At 40.6% G+C, this 21,004-nt stretch overlaps 1 protein-coding gene across 2 annotated transcripts in view; it reads left to right on the top strand.

The window, feature by feature from the left end:
- TRPA1 (transient receptor potential cation channel subfamily A member 1) overlaps nucleotides 1-21,004 on the top strand; it is a 166,998-nt gene that overhangs the window by 42,885 nt on the left and 103,109 nt on the right. The window contains exons 4-8 of one of the 2 annotated variants that reach the window (XM_044295075.1): nucleotides 1,852-2,027; nucleotides 6,081-6,188; nucleotides 7,248-7,356; nucleotides 7,996-8,141; nucleotides 8,232-8,368. In XM_044295075.1, coding sequence (XP_044151010.1) covers nucleotides 1,852-2,027; nucleotides 6,081-6,188; nucleotides 7,248-7,356; nucleotides 7,996-8,141; nucleotides 8,232-8,368 — 676 coding nt within the window. Of the gene's footprint in view, nucleotides 1-1,851; nucleotides 2,028-6,080; nucleotides 6,189-7,247; nucleotides 7,357-7,995; nucleotides 8,145-8,231; nucleotides 8,369-21,004 lie in introns of both variants that reach the window. The other variant, XM_044295074.1, reaches the window with a different exon arrangement.

The following is a 21,004-nucleotide window of genomic DNA, read 5'->3' as shown; positions in this document are numbered from 1 at the left end:
CTTCCTTTATATGTATAAAGTGATGTCAAGTCACATTTTGTTAACTGCCTGAAAGATTGTCGCTAAAATATAACTTTTATTAAAGAAAATAATAAAAAGAAGGGTATTCGATTACAACAACTAAAAGACAGGCAAGGCGTCACAGTGTACATGGTGCATTACTAGACAACTACACCATACACCGTTTTTCACAGCTGCACCTACAACAGTTTCTTAATATCCTAATGTGCCCAATTAGATGCACGGCACAGGGATAGCAGAGTAATATGTATATTACTGACCCTCCAACCTACCATAGGATATACAAGTACAGGGAGTTAGGGGTGACCACATTGGCTAGGGTTAATTCTGTACACAGTACCAGCTTTTGTAACTTCCAGCGTAGTCCTCTGCTCTTGTGTAAGTGCTCTTGCCTGTTTGCTACTACGGCTCAGGCATAGAACGGCACCACAGATACTTATCACAAGTGCTGGCCTGTAAATAAATGGCCTAGCCAGCGTGGTCACCCCTAACTCCCTGTACTTGTATATCCTAGGGTAGGTTGGAGGATCAATAATATACATATTACTCTGCCATTGCTGTGCCATGCATCTAATTGGGCACATTAGAAGGATAGTAAGAAACCATTGTAGGCGCAGCTGTGAGTAGTGTGTATGGAGTAGTTGTCTAGTAATGCACAACGTACACTCTGACCCCTTGCCAGTTTTTTAGTTGTTGTGAACGATTACCCTTGTTTTTATTATTTTCTTCAATAAAAGTAATATTTTAGCTAATGTCTTTCAGGCAGTTAACAGTATTTACTTAGGTCAGTCGCCAACTTCCTTCATCGAGATATAGTTCATCTCAAGTCACAATGTGCCCTTAGATCAGTCTGTATAATAAATGTAAGGCATGTTTGTTTAGAGAGTATACTAAAATGCTATCATCTAACGATGATGGCATGGGTGGATAGCGTAAAAATAATAATTAAAATGTAAGGTTATGAATCTTATGATGACTACATTAAGTCACAGTGTTCATATTAGACTATAGAGATGATCGAAACTGGTAAACACGGCTGTATCTGCCGATTGTAAGGCAGTGGAGGCTTCAATATGGATCCATAGTTCTGCATATCAGCCTCAGTTTTTTATGTGACATGCATGGCTCAATCCAAAACAGAGGAGCAAATTCCAGCTTCCCAGTAAAAACATGGGGCCAGATTTATCATTACACTTACTGCACATCTTACTCCACTTTTACATATGTCCAAAGTCACTTTTGGCTAAGTCAGATTTATTAATGGTCTTTAATACTGTGATAAATGTGGTTTGACTGTAGTAGTTTATTCTTCAGTAAGCGGCTTTACAAAAGTCGCACGTCTTTACAAAAAAGTTGCATTTTCTATTAAAAAGTTGCATAAGATAAGCATGGTCCTCACTGGAGTGAAATTGCACAAATCTGTCTAGAGATTCATTTAGAAAACACGCCCACTTTCAGAAAACTGGCGAGCATAGCGCAGAGCCAATAAAAGTTGCACATTTTTGCGCAGTTTTAGCGATTGTGCAAAAATTTGCAACTTTTTCACTATTATTTTGACATGAGCTAATGATAAATCTGGCCCATGGTCTTTATTCAACAATCAATAAAAATTCCCTCTATTGGAGTTATTATCGCTTGTTGAATAATAACCATCATTTTTACTGGGAAGCTGGAATTTGCTCCTCTTTTTGGGATTTACTTTTGGTGCTGTGTTCCAATCACCTCTGTACCTTCCAAACGATGAGCAGGTAAGTGCTGTGCTAATATTTTATATTATGCATGGCTCAATAGTTACCTAACATTTATACTTGTCTTTTTTTTTTTTTTAAGCCCTTAATGCTGTGGATAATAAAGGCAACACACCTCTACATTGGTCTGTTCAGAAGAACCAACTGGACAGCGCGAAAGTACTTCTGAGCCGAGGAGCTGACCCAAACATACTGAACTACTACCGGATGTCTCCACTTCACCAGGCCATTTACTTGCATTATAACAGTATTGTAGAGGTAGTCACCCTAGTAAAATTTCACCAATTTATATGAGATAATTTATAAAAAACCTTACACAAGGAGGCAGTGACTATATTAACCGGTTGCTCTGCTTGTTCCACAACTTGTCTGTGGCTGTGATCTGATAGGTGCTAATGGCAGCACCATTCTATTTATTTTAGTTTTTTATTGTTTCAAAACTTGGCCATTTACACACACATGCCCTTGAAGGACGTATTTTCAATTTTAGGACATGCTGTCTTAAAAGCCATATATTTTTTCAATCAGATATTTAAATATTTTTGTATCTTTAGTCAATGATACACAAGGCCTTATTTTGTTTTAGTTTTTAACCCTTTCTACCCCGGGCCAGTTTTCACCATCCTGCCCAGGCCCAACACTTTTACTTATCCAGGCCATTCTGAGAATGTTTTCTCGTGACACATTGTACTTCACAACAGTGGTAAATTTGAGTCAATATTTTTTTGCTTTATTAATTTTAAAAAATCAAAAATTTACCAATAATTTAGAAAAATTCACAATTTTCTAAAATTGAATGTCTCTATGTCTCAGATATAAAGTGATTTTGAGAGGCTTACATAATGGAAACCACCCATAAATGACCCCATTTTAGAAACTACACCCCACAAATTATTCAAAACTGATGTTTTTTTAACCCTTTAGGTGTTCCACAAGAATTAAAGGAAAATGGAGGCAAAATTTCAAATTTTCATTTTTTTATGCAGATTTTTCATGTTAATCAATTTTTTCTTGCAACACAGCAAGGGTCAACAGCAACCTAATTTTGGAAGCTATACCCTTCAAATACTAGCACTATGACCCCCTAAGCGTTTTACTGAATTAGAAAAAACTTGAAAATGCTGTGAAAATGAAAAGTTTCATTTCTTCCAATAAAATGTTGCTTTAGCTCTAAATTTTTTATTTTCACAGAAGGGTAACAGGAGAAAAAGCACCCCATAACTTGTTATCCATTTTCTCCTAAATACAGCAACACCCCATATGTGGTGGTAAACTGCTGTGGGGCACATGGCAGGATTCAGAATGGAAAAAGCGCCATATGGATTTTGCAGAGCAGATTTTGATGGATTGGTCTATGGGCGCCATTGGTTTTTATTTTTTGAGTGATTGTCTTACGTGGGGGCTCATTTTTTGTGGGATGAGGTAACCTTTTCATTGGTACCATTTTAGGGTATATAACACTTTTTGATCGCTTGGTATTGCACTTTTTGTGAGGCAAGTTTAAAAAAAGGCTGTTTTGGCATAGTTTTTTATTTTTATTTTTTTTACACTATTCACCTGAGGGGACATGTATTGTGATATTTTTATAGAGCTGTTTTTTCCGGATGCGGCGATACCAAATATGTCTATTATTTTTATTTTTGTTAAGTTTTACACAGTAAATGCATTTTTGAACAGAATAAAATCTTGTTTATGTGTTGCCATTTTATGACTGGAAACAAACTAAAGTGGTATATTGAATATACGCCTATAAATACAATCAAGCAAATAATGTGAGGATAGGCGCTAAAACAAAATAATAATGTCTTTATTAATTGTCTGATTAAAAAAGGGGGATATCATCCGTCAGTATGGTGTTCAATACTGACTATAACAATTGTGAAATCACTGGTATCTGCCAAACAGCGCCACCATCTGGAATACCAGAGTAGTCTCACAAGCTACTAACACATGAGGGGCTCAAAACACCACAGGGTTCAGGATGTGTGACCCAGGGTGAAAAATATCAAGGGGATGTATTGGTATGGGAAATACACCAAACACCACTCCAAACAGTGAGAGCCAGCGCGCAGACTCTCACTGCACTGATAATTGCAGGTGCTGGACTATGGCAGAGCAGACACTATCACTCCAGGTGGATTAAAGGAGCAATGGTTGCCCTGACATATCCCTTATTGGCAACAGCTCAACGCGTTTCCATGCATTGGGGATGCATTTCATCAGGAGCTATGTGCACCAAACTAATGATAGAGCCCAGAGCCTCAGTGGTGTTTCACTGACCGAGGTAATGGACGAACAAACAGTGATAGAGATACCTGCCTAGCGCCGTTTTCCTCTAGTGTGAGGTACGGAGCTTTTACAAACAGTTACTATCCTGCCTGAGCTAGCAACCTCTAGGCTGAGGTGCTGCGTGCTAGTGTGCATGTGATTCGGCACTGTGATGGCCGCGCGCTGGCTCTCACTGTTTGGAGTGGTGTTTGGTGTATTCCCCATACCAATACATCCCCTTGATATTTTTCACCCTGGGTCACACATCCTGAACCCTGTGGTGTTTTGAGCCCCTCATGTGTTAGTAGCTTGTGAGACTACTCTGGTATTCCAGATGGTGGCGCTGTTTGGCAGATACCAGTGATTTCACAATTGTTATAGTCAGTATTGAACACCATACTGACGGATGATATCCCCCTTTTTTAATCAGACAATTAATAAAGACATTATTATTTTGTTTTAGCGCCTATCCTCACATTATTTGCCATTTTATGACTGCCCTATTTTTTTTCTTGCGATTTTCTTAGGTAGGGTCTTATTTTTGACAGGATGAGATGGCTGTTTGACTGGTACCATTTTGGGGTACAAGACTTTTTAATCGCTTGGTGTTACATATTTTGTGAGGCAAGGTGAAAAAAAAAAATGGCTCTTTTAACAATTTTTTACAGCATTCTCCTGAGGGGACATATAATGTGATATTTTTATAGAGCAAGTTTTTACGGGCGCGACGAAACCCAATGTATGTATTACTTTTATTTTTGTTAAGTTTTACACAGTAAATGCATTTTTGAACAGAATTAAATCTTGTTTTTATAACTGCTCTATTTTTATTTTATTTTTTTGGATGATTGTCTTAGGTAGGGTCTTATTTTTGTGGGATGAGATGACTGTTTGATTGGTACCATTTTGGGGTACATACGCGTTTTTGATCGCTTGCTATTACACTTTTTGGTAGGGAAGGTGACCAAAATATGGCAGTTTTTTTTGTTTTGTTCTTTACTGCATTCCCCTGAGAGGTTGGTCATGTGATATTTTTATAAAGCCGGTTGATGCGGATGCGGAAATACCTAATATATATACTTTTTTTTTCCTATTTTTTATTACGTAATTATGGGTAAAGAACGCTTTTTTTTAACTTACTTTTCATTTTATTATTATGCAAAACGTTTTTTAACTTTTTTTCCCCCACAACTTTTAGGGGTCTGATCCCCTGTACAATGCATTACAATACATCTGTACTCAGTAATACACTTACAGGGGGCTGGATCTCATAGGCTACAGGGAAGGCAGCACGATGCCTAAGAAAAGTATTGGGCTGCCGACCAAGCCATCGGGTCCCCATCACAGCAGCACTGAGACCAGATAGGGACGGGGAGGAGTGGAGTGATGATCTCACAGAAAAGCAGGATCAAGACTGGTTCCTAAGACTCTTGGAGCAGGTGCAATAGGACATGCCTCCTTACTCCACACTGTTCAAGCTTGAACTCCCGCTCCTGGCAAGAAGCATGACCAGCCAACTCCTGCCAAGAGGGGAGGAACAGTGTGGTTAACCCTGTCCCTGTCAACCATACCTTGTACATAGAATAATAAAAAATAACTAACAATTGCAGATATCCTCAGTTCTGGAGCACTGAATATCCAGCCTATGGTCATGGTGTTATGAATGGAAGCCAAAATGCCAGTGCAAACTGAGCTTTAGTAACATAGTACATAAGGCCGAAAAAAGACATTTGTCCATCCAGTTCGACCTGTTATCCCGCAAGTTGATCCAGAGGAAGGCAAAAAAAAAAAAAACCCTGTGAGGTATGAGCTATAAACTTCCTTCCCGACTCCAATCAGGCCATCAGAATAACTCCCTGGATCAATGACCCTTCTTTAGTAGCTATAGCCTGTAATATTATTAAGCTCCAGAAATACGTCCAGGGCCCTCTTGAATTCCTTTATTGTACTCACCATCACCACCTCCTCCTCAGCTTTATGTATGAATACTTTAAAAAAACAGAGTTTGCAGTTAAAGCTGATATTTTATTTGCTTTTTCACAGGCATTACTTGATAACAGTACTACCAATGTTAACCTGGAAGGTGACCTTGGGAATACTCCAATTATGCAGGCTTGCTATAAGGATAATTCGGAAGCCTTAGTAATGCTGGTAAGTATACAGATTCTATAGTAATGTGTTTGGCCTTGATAAATCTGTTTGTTCATGTAAATGAAAGTGTAAACAGATTGTAGGACTTCTTTATTTAGACTGATCAAAGAGCAACATTCAGTGTGTGACAATACACACACATATTTAAATTATAAACGAAGAACACATAAAGTATTCAGAGACAGTACACCTAGCTACAATGAGTTGTACAATAGTTATCATATGGTATTTTTACCTCTAAGGACTTTGGTGTATCTTTAGGCTATTGCGTCTCCTTCCCAGTGGATCCATCAGAGAGCTGTTCTGTCAGCTGACTCTGTAGCCCTTAACTTTGCTTTCAAAACTGTTTATTAACAGTCATCTAAAGGCCCCTTTACACTGTCGAACATCTGGCAGATCATCGGCAACAATCGTTTGTAGGAACGTTCATTAACGATGATGATGTGCCGGTATAAAGGTGCCGCCAATTCTCGATGAACGAGCAAAACTCTTGTTTATCTGGTAATTGGATCGTTCATACGGTCACCTAAATCATCATTTGCCTGCAGCAGATTGTGCCGTCTAAACAGCCTCTGCTGCCGGCAAACACTATTTATTCTGTATGGGGACGAGTGATGGCATTGACAATCACTTCTCTCCATACTGTGAAGCATGTAAATGTAGTGGTCTACTTCACTGATGAACGCTTCCTTCCTGACAATTGTCTACTTAATTGAGCATTGTACAGGGACCTTAAGTTAAGTTCTTTTGAAACCTCTAAGAATTCGGCTTGAGTGAGTGTTTATGAGCTGTCAGGAATACAGATCGAGCCATCAGAACAGCTCTCTCACAGATTTACGGAGAAGGAAAAGCAGTTTGCAGATTTGGTGAAAACTGAAGGCTGTAGAGGAAAACTGTTGAAAATATTTAAGACCAATTGAAAAAAAATATTTTTAGCTCAAAATAAGTAGAAGTAATAGTAGTAGTAGTAATATAATTTAAAATGCCCCTTAAAGGCATTCATAGCTTTAAAAAGTGTTTTTATTATTATTTCATTAATATATTCTTTTTGTCTGTAAGCTTGATCATGATGCAAAGCTGTGTAAAAGAAACAAGATCGGATGCTTTCCAATACACATGACTGCATTTGCAGGGTCTTTAAAGTGCATGGACCTGGTTCTGAAAAAAGGTATCATTAGTATTGCTTATTATTTGTATTACCTATAATTAGTGTTGAGCTAATTGAAGTTAACAAAATGGAATTGGATCAAAATTTTTAAGTAACAATTAGATTCACCACGAATCTACATTTCTTGGCGCTTTGTGGTACCGAATCCCTTTTACCTGAAATGGCGGTAAAAAAAAAAAAACAAAGCATACAACATCCATGTGATCTTAGAGAGGCTGCCGTGGCCTTCTAGATTGAAGAAAACGTGCCAATTCTTGTGTGTGCGCCGACATGTGACATCATCACGCTGGGCAGGTGCGGTCATGTATTTAGTGATGATGTCACCGCATCCGCCCAGCGTGATGATATGCTGATGTCATCACATCAGTGCACACCCCAATTGATGTGTTTTCTTCAAACAAGATTGTTTTTAGTTTTAATCCCTGATTAAACCCCTGATTAGGGAGGGGGTGCGATCGCCATTCCCTGTATTTGCGCTCACTTCATACAATGGAATGCGATTCATTATGAAGTAATTCGTAATAATTCAAGTTTCTTGGAGAAGTTCAGTGAAGCAGCCGAATCGAATTTTTGAAAATTTCACTCATAATTCATTGATAAGGCACCATTTATTTCACCTTTGAAGATCTTCTCTTTCAGGTGAAGAATTCGGATTTAGCATTGAGGATCACATCAATTTCACAGATAATGAAAAAAGCAGTCCACTCCATGTGGCCGTACAAAATGGGCGTTTGGAAGTTGTGAAAGCATGCGTAGGATATGGCGCAAAAGTAGACCTCAAACAGGTAGTTGCTATTTTACCAAAGTGTCATTTCTTTACAGATTTGATGCAATTCCTGTCCCTTCTCGTGTTAACCAATAATTTTCTTTCACAGATTGATAATGCCACCCCACTCCATTTTGCTGCTTCACAAGGAGCAACTGAAATCGTGAAATTTATGGTGTCATCATACTCCGGTGAAAAGAACATTTTGGATCTGCCAGATGGAAATAACGAAACTCCACTTCATAAGTAAGAAAGCTTCTATAAAATATTAGGGGAGATACACTAATCAAAATGCGGCAGAATTATGTTGTACATGCCTTGCACCACAAGAGACGCTTCTCAGCGGGAAATGGTTTGCCTCACAAAACGGGTGTTAGTCAAGTTGCTGCAATGTGTGCCAAACATTTACCAAAATTTTGGTGCATATTCTAGAGTAAAATTTGCTCTGCCTGGAGTTCCTTTCCAGTGTACAGGGTCCTGTCCATGCTGGTTTTGGTCCCTTGTGGACGTGAACTGGAAGTGTGATATACCCTTTGTCATCACATCGACCTCTAAAGTAATTCAATGACCTCAATCACACATAGACCTCTGCAGCTATTCACTGACCTCACACTCACAAGGCCTTTGGCAGCCATTCACTGATCTTAGTCTCACATGGTCCTCTGCAGCCATTCACTGAACTCAGTCATCACATGCTCCTTGGGAACACATCACCACTAAGGCTAATGAATGGCTGCAGCAGTTCATGTGATGACAGATGGAATGTCACACATCTGGTCCACAGGGGACTGGGGGCAGTGAAGATATGACCTGGTCACTGAAATGGAGCAGCTTTGTTTGTTTAGGTAGAGCAGATATCAGGCCATATCTATTAGGCTCATGCAAACGACCGTATGTAATTTGTGGTACGCAAAATACGGATCTGCAAAAAATACGGACATAGAACAGCTAGGCCCTAATAGAACAGTATTATCCTTGTCCGTAATGTGAACAATAATAGGACATCTATTTTTTTTTTTTTCAAAATGGACATACAGAAATGGAATGCACACAGAGTAACTTCAGTTTTTTTTGCGGACCTATTGAAATGAATGGTTCCGCATATAGTCCGCAAAAAAAACGGAATGGACACGGAAAGGAAAAATGTGCATGAGCCCTTATTGTGGTGGAGATCAGGCATCCCCTTTAATGCACGTTTACATGAACATATAATCATTGTGGCGATTGCCGATGACATCGTGACCAAATGACTGACATTCCTTTATACAGTACATAGCCTTGTCCTCTATAAATTTAAATTCATCGTTTGGCCAGTGAATTTGCGCATCTCCTGTCAAAAAAATAGTAGTATGTAGTTGTGTTCATTGTATTAAAAATGTACACATAGTGTTTGTAAGCCGATCCCCATCCACCAACCGCCTCCAAAACTCTCTATTCATCAGTAGACACTGTCTGCCGTACACAGTGGTCTCCTTTGTGTATTGTGTTTTACAGTGACATGATATCCGTTATTTCCATAACCCCTCTCAGATTTCTCTTCATCAGTGAATGATTCAAAGATTTCTGTTTTCATACACTAATTAGTGTAAGTGATATCTCGAGGGTTTGCAATAGTGATTTTTTCACATGACTAAGAGTGAGTTCGCACTAGCATTATGCCATTCCATTACAGGTTCAGTTTATAATAGAATATAACGGAATGCCCAGATAGAATGCAAAACCAAAGCCTTTAAAGGGAACCTGTCACCAGTTTTATGGTGTTCTAACTAAGGCCTCTTTCACACTTGCGTTGTCCGGATCTGGCGTGTACTCTATTTGCCGGAATTACACGCCGGATCCGGAAAAACGCAAGTGAACTGAAAGCATTTGAAGACGGATCCGTCTTCAAAATGCGTTCAGTGTTACTATGGCAGCCAGGACGCTATTAAAGTCCTGGTTGCCATAGTAGTAGTGGGGAGCGGGGGAGCAGCATACTTACCGTCCGTGCGGCTCCCGGGGCACTCCAGAATGACGTCAGAGCGCTCCATGCGAATGGATGACGTGCCATGCGATCACGTCATCCATGAGCGTGGGGCGCCCTGACGTCACTCTGGAGCGCCCCGGGAGCCGCACGGACGGTAAGTATACTGCTCCAACACTCCCCTCTACACTTTACCATGGCTGCCAGGACTTTAGTGTCCCGGCAGCCATGGTAACCATTCAGAAAAAGCTAAACGTCGGATCCGGCAATGCGCCGAAACGACGTTTAGCTTAAGGCCGGATCCGGATCAATGCCTTTCAATGGGCATTAATTCCGGATCCGGCCTTGCGGCAAGTCTTCAGGATTTTTGGCCGGAGCAAAAAGTGCAGCATGCTGCGGTATTTTCTCCAGCCAAAAAACGTTCCGGTCCGGAACTGAAGACATCCTGATGCATCCTGAACGGCTTTCTCTCCATTCAGAATGCATTAGGATAAAACTGATCAGGATTCTTCCGGCATAGAGCCCCGACGACGGAACTCTATGCCGGAAGAAAAGAACGCAGGTGTGAAAGAGCCCTAAGGGCAACATAAATAAGTGACTGATTCTCTTAGCAAAATGCTGGGTCACTTTCTTTAATTGACCCAGTCAATCTGCCAACATCTTGTATTGAAAAGCTCCAGCTGATAATGATGAGTCCTGAATATTCATGAGCTTCTGACTCTCCCCGCCCACCTGCTGCTGAATGACAGTTTTTTCCATATGAATGAGCAGCAGGTGGGCAGGGGAGTGGCTATAGCTCTGAATTAAATATACGCTGGACTCAATGACATCACGCTGGACTCAATTCAGCTCATTAGCATGTGGCATGTGGCATCTTTGTGTGTATAGTATGAGGTAACCATCTGTCACACCAGTAAGTGAATACATCTAAGGTACTTTTTAGTAGTTAATGATTGTATATAATTAGTTAGATTATAATCAAATATCCACATGACAGGTTCCCTTTAAGAGGCATTCCATTTTGCTCCGTCCTAATAGAAGTCTATGAGCAATTATAACGGATCCGTTTCCATTATGCAGGACAGAAACAAAATCCTGTTGACTAAAGGCTTCCGCTTTGCATTCCGTCTGACCATTCCGTTATATTTCATTATAAACGTAGCCTATAACGGAATGGCATAATGCTAGTGCGAACCCACCCTTACAAGTGTTTCCATTGACTTTTTTGTCAGTCTTTCACATCAAAGGAGAAGTATATTGTCCAATGTGGCATTTAAGTTGAAATCAGTGTGATTATCTGTTTGAATGGGCGTTTAGACTAAACTGTCAAATGGTGCATCAGATCTATCCAGAATCAGCCACTTTGACAAATATGGTGCAGTTTTTTTGAGAATCTTATCCAACCGTTTGCACAGACACAGACATAGTTGTGGTTCACCTGATTAAAGAACTGTGTTTGTTTTGTTGATCCAAGGCTCCGTTCCCAAGTTATGATACTTTTTCCTGATGTGCAAATTAGGCCCTATGGGGGACATTTAATAAGACTGGCAATTTAGGCGGTGGTCTTAGTCCCGTTGCGCTGCTTGTGGATGTGCCATAGTTATATGAAGGCACAGGCCTTTACATAACTTTGGTGCTTCCTTCAGTTGGCTGTGAGATATACTAAAATCTACAACAGCTCCCTTGCTGGAGTAGATTTAAAGAGGACCTTTCACCGATTATGACACTGTGAACTAAGAATACAGACATGGAGAGCGGCGCCCGGGAATTTCACTGCACTTACTATTATCCCTGGGCGCCGCTCCGTTCTCCTGCTATGCCCTCCGGTATCTCCGGTCACTAAGTTATAGTAGGCGGAGATTTCAGTCCCAAAGTTATGGTAGGCGGAGTCTGCCCTTGTTCTGCTCTAGCGCTGGCCAATCGCAGCGCAGAGCTCACAGCCTGGGAGGTTATTTTCTCCCAGGCTGTGAGCTCTGCAATGCGATAGGCCAGCGCTACAGAAGAACAAGGGCAGACTCCGCCTACCATAAATGTCATTATAGAGGTTGGATAACCCCTTTAAGCAAAGATTAGAGCTGCTACTATGGTCGCTCATCCACATACAGATTCATTATTTTTTTGCAGCAGATTACTGCTGAAATCAAGCAAAGATTTATTTTGCCACAGAAAATCTGCAATCGTCCAATGATTGGGTCATTGGTGGCACAATTAAACAGGGTAATTATCGGAACGGAGTATTCCAAGGAGTTATGTAAAAAGGCTTTTAAAGTATCTAGTGAATGTTTACACAGTAAATCAGGATTACTAATCTCCACATCTTTTTACAGCAGGGTTTTACATATTCAAAACATATCTAGTAATCTAATCTAATAGTCAAATCATAACAAATTATATCTCTACTATTAAAAGACTGATACCAGCAGATATTTAAAGGGGTATTCCCATCTCAGTGATCATAGTTTAAGTTAATAAATATGTCCCATTGAGCATTTTTGTAAATCTATCCTATAAAAAATTTCCAAGCGTTCCCCCTAAAATTTGTTGCCTCCTACCTCATTGTGTATGTTTGGTATCCCATGGATACTGCCACCTCTTGGCTGCCACATCCATGGGCCGCGCTTGCTCAGAACTAGCTACCTCCAGTGCCTGGCCTCTCCATGTCATCGCGAACGAGTACGGCACAGGGCGGCCTCGCATGCGCAGACGCCCATTCCCCAGTGCCATGGCCAAAACAGAGCCGCGCGTGAGCGGCTCAACTTTAGCAGTGGCACCAAGAAACACATTCGCGGCCGCCCGAAGACTGACGAAACTACAGAGGAGCATGAGGATGTGCCGGAGAAGGATCGGAGGCAAGTTCTAAAGAGGTGAGTATTATTTTTAACTAAAATACTATATGTACCACCAAATCCGCCAACGATTTAACATTATAACAATATATGATAATAAAAGAGATACAACAGGAAGACAAATGTGGAGTGAATAGAACAAAGGGTCCACATTTAGGGAATAGGAGGACATTGTACATTTGAGGGGCACATGGAAAAGCCGTCTGCAGGCTGCTGATGAACGAGCACACAGCACGGAGTGTTCAGAGTGATGTCATAGGGAGGCGTGGCCGGCTTTCACTCAAACTGCCTAAGCCCGCCCCCAGCCTTAGCAGCAGGAAGCCAGGAAGTGAACAGCAGAGCTGGCTGCAGGTCAGGGTGAAGTAGCAAGATGGGAATACCCCTTTAATAATATTTTCCTGTGTTTTCTTATGACTGAAGCATTTTATTGAAATGCTGTCTATAGCACATACGTTGATTAACGAGGATGTGCAATTATGACAACTGCTGTGTGGTCAGATAATACAACAAATATTAGACAGCAGATTTTAGGTTGCAAACAGACAAGTGAACAACAAATCGATAAATCATAAAATGATGCATTCACTCGTAACAGTATGTTCACATGCAGCGGTTACATTTCAATTACATTTGAATGTCAAAATTCACAAATAGAAGAAAACTGCAATTTTTTTTTTGCCTGCAACGTATAAGCACACCCTTAAGCTAAGTGCATTTTTTTTTTATGTTCCATCAATTAACTTCTTTTTCATGGTCTGAAAAAACAAATCCTGTAATTAAACTGTTTTCTTAAAGCAAACTCCTGTCAAAACCGATTGAAAAGTTGATTATGATCCTGAATACAAAAGTGTAGTAACCGTGTGCAATCCTCTTTTAAAGTTTTGTAACTTTGTACTTCTTCTGCATTCCTCTGCTTATTGTCAACTATGTTGGTTATCATGAAGCAAACTTGTCATGGGCCAGAAAACTGCTGTAAATCTTTTAATTAAAAGGGTTATCCCACATGAGTAATGTAAAAAATGAAAATCAGACATAATATAGTACATGACAACCTCTAATGAGGCTATAACTAGTCCTGTACCTCACATGGATCCAGGGATCTGCCCATTTATTGCTCAAATTGTTTTGCTAGATTTATATCAGGATAATAGCTCGGGGGGCATGTCTTTTCATGGAATGTGTCCTTTCTGCTGCAGCTCAGTAATTTGAGTAATTTCTGCAGTAGATAGGTGGAAGTAGAACTGAGCAAGTGTGACCACCTCTGTGAGATAGAAGTGACAAAAAAGGCGAATCCATAATTTTGCTTATTTTTTTTTCCATTACAGCATTCACAGTATGGAATACATACATTTATATTTTAATAGTATGAGCATTTTGTGTGCAACAATGAAAGAGATCTTTTTTTATTGTTCAATTTTGTTGTTAATATGTGGAAATGAGCTAACTTGAATTTTTATATTTTCTTTATTTTTTATTTTTAAAAGTTTTTGTCAATTATTTTTCAGTTAAGTCCCCCTTGGGGACTAGTGTTGATGGTGAATATTCTAATCCTGAATTTTTATCGGGAATATCAGAACTTTGAGAATTCGCAAAGATGTAGAATATAGTGCTATATATTCGTAATCGTGAATATTCTACTTTTATTTTTTTCATCAGTATCCTCCCTTCTTGCTTGTGGGCCAATGAGAAGGCTGCAATATCTTTGTCAAAGCTTAGCAACATCCCTAGCAACCAATAGGAAAGTTGCCTGCCCCTTACTATATAAGAAACTCTCTAGCAGCCATTTTTTGCCATTTTTTTGTCGTTCTGAGAAAGAGGACAGTGACATTGCTTTGTGCTCAGTGTAGGTTAGATAGTGATATAGTGTAGCTGATGGGTGTTAGTAGTGTGATAGGAATTACTGTTTCTCTGCTGTCCATACATACATGCTACAGACATAGTGCTGTGATGTCACAACAATACTTACTGCACCAATCAGTAATATCTACTCAGACCTGATAAAATGTGAAGTTGCATGTATTGCGCAAAATATATGCGCATCATTAGTGCCAATTTGTGCAATCGCAAAAATAATGACTGGAGATCACAAATTCTAGAATTCACTAATTGTGAATATTATGTGAAAAATGTGTGAAATATCGTGAAAACGAATATTGCCTATGCCGCTCATCACTATTGGGGACTTTAACATGTGAACATCTAATCGCTTTTCCCATAGACTGCAATGATTTACCATTGCAGCTTATGGGAGATTTTCTGTGTTTCTATAGAGCCCTGCCACAGCAGGCCTCCATAGGAACATCATTGTGGCAGGCATCAGAGTCTTCCAAAAGACCAATATTGCCATAAAAACCTCAATCTTGGCAGCGGGAATCCATTCGGGGCCTGGAAGCGCAGAATTCCAGGGGGAAGATGCCTCAGATGCATTAGTTGCGATTGACCCCAGCATGTGATGGGTTAATTATTCATGATCTTTGTTATTGCAGATCACAGACAATGCCTCTAGGTGTCTGCTGTGTAATGCAGGAGGTAACCAGCAGCCATGGCGTCTGCTCAGCTTCTTCCATGATTAAATCCCTGTCTTTCACTGTATATGTATAGCAGAGGTCGGAAAGGGGTTAAAAGTCATTCCCCCATATAACTGGGGCCTGCAGCATTATAATGCTTGAGAATGCCCATGTGTATTTAAAAACTTTTATTTAAATAGTTACTGACGCATCTCAAACCCAGGACCTTCTGTATCGTAGACAAAGACCTTACCAGCTGAGCCACAGGCTCGAGGAAGGTCTCTCAAAACCTTCACTAGTATTCATGTACAATGCACTGCTATCTATAGATACATCACTATATATCAGGTCATAGGGACAACAGCAAAATAAATTATATATATATATATATATATATATATATACACACGCTTTTTTGAGCATTCAATTTAATGAAAACGAATAAGCTAAAACAGGCTGTTTTTCAGCTGATCAAAAGTTTAGAACCACACCTCCAAAAAAAAAAAAGAAATCCAACTTCCAAACATGAACTCAATAATGAGTAGGGTAGCTCCGCCGTTATTGTTTATCACTTCAAAAATTTGTTTCGGCATGCTTGATGCAAGCGTTTCCATGAGGTAAGTGGGAACATTTCTCCAAGTGGTGAAGACGGCCGCACGAAGGCCATCTACTGTCTGGAACTGTTGTCCATTTATGTAAATTTCCCTTGCCATCCATCCCCAAAGGTTCTCTTTTCTATTTTCTTTTTATTGATTTTATGAAATTTTTGAATAGAGAATAGTTCGATAATAGGAGTACATATTGCAGAAAAAGAAAATTCGGTATATGACAAGAGTCGTTACAATGTACAGCATAAAGACAATTAGTTTGACATTATCATAATCAAACTGTTAAAGCTACATCCCCAAAGGTTCTCAATTGGATTTAGATAATGGGAACACGCAGGATGGGCCAAAAGAGTGATGTTATTCTCCTGGAAGAAGTCCCTTGTCCTGCAGGCATTGTGTACTGTATTGTTGTCCTGTTGAAAAACCCAGTCGTTACCACACAGATAAGGACCCTCAGTCATGAGGAATGCTCTCTGCAACATCTAGACATAGCCAGTGGCCGTTTGACGCCCCTGCACTTCCTGAAGCTCCATTGTTCCACTGAAGGAAAAAGCACCCCAGACCATTATGGCGCCCCCTCCACTGTGGCGCGTAGAAAACATCTCAGGTGGGATCTGCTTGTCATGCCAGTAACGTTGGAAACCATCAGGACCATCAAGGTTACATTTCTCAGAGAATAAAACTTTCTTCCACCTTTGAATGTTCCATGTTTGGTGCTCCAAACGAGCAGTTCTGTGGCGTTCAAGGAGACGAGGTCTTTGAAGACGTTTTTTGTTTTTGAAGCCCTTCAGTCTCAGATGCCATCTGATGGTTATGGGGCTGCAGTCAGCACCAGTAAGGGCCTTAATTTGGGTCGAGGATCGGCCAGTGTCTTGACTGACAGCCAATTGTATCCTCCGGCTCAGTGCTGATGAAATTTTTTGGGGTCTTTCACTTGACTTTTGTTCCATAACCCTCAGGATCATTTAAGAAATTCCAAATGACTGTCTTACTGCGTCCCACCTCAGCAGCGATAGCGCGCTGTGAAAGACCCTGCTTATGCAGTTCCACAACCCGACCACGTTCAAAAAGGGAGAGTTTTTTTGCCTTTGCCATCACAACATGTGACTACCTGACAGAAAATGACAATTAATCCACATCTTTGCACAGATTTAGCCTTTTAAAGGCATGTGGTCCTAAAATGTTTTGTCTCACTCCCATTTCTTCTTGTTGCATGTTGAAGCTCTACTTGGAACCTTGTTAAGATCCAACAATGTAAAATATGATTTTTTGCCATTTTTCAAGTGGTCTTAAACTTTTGACCAGGACTGTGTGTATATATATATATATATATATATATATACATATATATAAAACACAGATAGTGCAGCAGCACAGTCAGAGTTGGTGGACTGGGTGCAAATCCCCACAGAGGTCGGCTCTTCCTCCACGATATACAATAAATAAATAACGAGGCAGCACTTCCAGCTTTCAGTGAACGGGTGAAGACCCCAAACTTTAATCCAAGTGACGTTTCGGCCTGCTCAATGAGGCCTTTATCAAGCCTAGATAAAGGCCTCATTGAGCAGGCCGAAACGTCGCTTGGATTAAAGTTTGGGGTCTTCACCCGTTCACTGAAAGCTGGAAGTGCTGCCTCGTTATTTATTTATTATTATATATATATATATATATATATATATATATATGTATATATATACACACACACACACACATATACACACACATATACTGGGAATGAAGATCCGCAGCACTCCTTTAAAAGATAAAATGTGCTCCTTATTCACACATATCAAGTGACACTTGATATGTGTGAATAAAGAGCACATTATATTTTAAAGGAGTGCTGCGGATCTTCATTGCTTGTTTTTCATCCCGAATCAAGGGATCACCGCGGGCACCCTGCATCTGTAAAGCTATAAGGGAGTCCTGCCAGACTTTTTCTATGGATCTACACATATACTGTATATATGCAAAAATGTGTTTGTTGTGTTAATTTATTCAGTCATTTATTCAATTATTAAATAAAACATTTTGTGATTACTAAATCAATTAGATGTTGCTTGAATACATAAAATGTAGATTTTTGTATGTGAATACATCAAATTCCTTTCATTGATAAAATTGTGCGGCTCTGAGTTTGAATCCTGGGATAACAAAAAAAGTCTGAGTTGTTTAGTAATGTTGCAAAAAAAAATTATAATAAACACATTTTTGAGTGTGTTTAAAGAAAGATTGCTGTAATTTATTTTGCTCACTGATATTTTGGTGATTACTAAATAATTAGACTATTGATGATATTCCAGTGTCCTGGTATATAGAGATGTATCTGTAGATACCAGTGAATGGTGCATAAATACCCATGAAGGTTTTTAGTAATATAAATTTTTTCAGAAAATAACAGTGTTTTCTACCACACTTGTAAGGTGTCAGTTTCCCATACAGAATGTTGTGATTTTGTAATTGGGTAGTAAAAATAACAGCACCTCTCCTGCCCCTGTACGAAGTATCACTATCCCCAAACCAAACTGCTTCCCGGACTGCAATACATATATAGAAGGGGTTGATCATTCAGATCAGGTGCTTAATAGTGTTGGGCGAACATGCTCGGCCGAACACTAGTTCGGCTCAAGCATTGCGATGCTCGGCACATAGCGGTGTTCGGCCGAATAACTCGTGTGCTCGAGCGCGATGCTCGAGTCTCCTCCCTGCTACGCAGCCAATAAATGTGCAGGTAAGTACTGCCATTCACTGTAATGCCGTAGCCATATTGGCTGCTGGCATTACAGTGATTGGCTGGCTGAAACGATGACACGTGTTAGGCTCAGTATTAGTCAGGTAGAGCTGGAGAGCAGAAGGGAGAGATAGTGTGGAGCTTGAAATAACAATATTTTTATTGCAACCTGCGCTAAATTGCTTGCAGTTATTTGGGCACTGCAGATAGCGACATTATCTGTGCTACATCTCCTGTCTAACGTGTGCTCAGCCTAAAAATATCCACGACATCCAGTGTACTTTTTCCATAGACAGTGTCCGCTGCGGACAGTTACATTATCTGCGCTACATCTCCAATAAGACGTTTGCGTATCCGAAATATCAGTGACATTCAGTCAAATTTTTTTCGCCGCTGGTGACAGTGACATTATCTGTGCTACATCTCCTGTGTAACGTGTGCGCAGCCTAAAAATATCTGTGACATCCAGTGTACTTTTTCTGTAGACAGTGTCTGCTGTGGACAGTTACATTACCTGCGCTACATCTCCTGTATAACGTTTGCGTATCCGAAATATCAGTGACATTCAGTCAAATTTTTTTTACTACTGCTGGCAGCGATATTACCTGCTTTACATCTCCAGTATAACATTAGCGCATCTGAAATATCAGTGACATTCAGTATAATTTTTTTCACGCTGGTGACAGCGACATTATTTCCGCTATACCTCCTGTTTAACGTGTGCGCATCCTAAATATTAGTGACATTCATTCAGTGTAATATTTTATTAGCACCTACAGGGTTTCTGCCGCCACCTATGTTAATGGCTGCAACCCCCCTCTTCTGCTCCTCCGTCTCCTCCTCCACTTCCACCTCTGAATTATCATCTTGCAGCACCAGTCAGACATCAGTCAGTAGCTGAAAGCAACAGGCCAGCTTGAACTGATCTGCTTAGGTGACAAACAGCACACCGCCACAGAGCTGTGGCTCTCGCCTCTCACCCTACAACCAGGTATGGTTGTGTCTGATAATCAGGGCCGTCTTTGCCGCAGGGCAAAAGGGGCAGCTGCCCCGGGCCCAGATGCTCCTGGGGGCCCAAGGCAGCTCCGTTTCCCGACTCCCACATTTACTTGTCTATGCGAGCGAGCGGCGTGTGGCTCGCTGCTCGCATTAGTGAAGGACTTGTCTGTCAATTACTTACTGCCGTCTGCCGGCCAGTGCCATGCAAGCTCCTCCTCCTGACCTCCGACCTGGGCCTGCCCTTGCGTCCCTACGGTACGTACACTGCCTCTCTCTGAGCCACATTCTCCCGCTGCCGCCTGCCTCGCCCCTCAAGTTCCTCAACTTGCAAAGGCGGCTGTGTTACAGAGGAGACACCCAGTCCATCACCACCACCATCACTAGTCTAGACACTCGGTTCGGTTACTCACCTGAGTCACGGTCACCTCTAGACTAACTATCTGTAAGTAAGTCGCTTGTCGCTGGTGTGCACTGCAGGCTCACTTTTCTAAAGGAAGTGGAACTGTCTGTACAGTACAGTCAGAGTGTCATGTGAGTCTGTGACATATGATGTGGCAATAATAATGTGTCTGCTGCCTGCTGCCTGGACCAGTATCTGTACACGTATGTATGGCATAATTAATAGAATGACACATCACACATGACATGACATGAGTGACACAGGTCTTTACCAGGCTGCCTGGTAAAGACCTGTGTCACTCATGTCATGTTATGTGTGATGTGTCATTCTATTAATTATGCCATACATACGTGTACAGATACTGGTCCTGTACTCCTGTGAGGCTGCAAGCCAGGGGTGTAGTGTGGACCACTCCTGAGACTGCATGTGCTTACAGTCCCTAAATAAATAATACTGCAGTGATTAGCAACCGTATGACAGGTGTTTATCACCGATCCTCAGGATGACCGTCGCTTGGAAGAGCTTAAAGTGTAACTGCCATTTCATTATTTATTTTTGCTAAAGTATAGGGCAAGTGATAGGTAACATTTTTAGAATATAGTTTATTTAGCCAAAACGTTTAATTGTAGTAGAAAACTGTGGCTGAAATGGCCCTTAGCAGCGCTCTCTGAAATTATATAAAACACAGAGAGAGAATGCACCAAACAGATATAACACTGACTATGCTGGCAAGACATAAATGCAGGTATTAAAAGCTGAGACTTTTGCCAATATATTCCAGTCATGGAGATATCGGAGCCCATCATGCACCACGTCACGGTTCTCAGCATA

Source organism: Bufo gargarizans, chromosome 5 (assembly GCF_014858855.1).
Source record: "Bufo gargarizans isolate SCDJY-AF-19 chromosome 5, ASM1485885v1, whole genome shotgun sequence".
Lineage (NCBI taxonomy): Eukaryota > Metazoa > Chordata > Amphibia > Anura > Bufonidae > Bufo > Bufo gargarizans.
The sequence above is the reverse complement of the archived record's forward strand: the minus strand, read 5'-3'. Positions and strand labels throughout refer to the sequence as shown.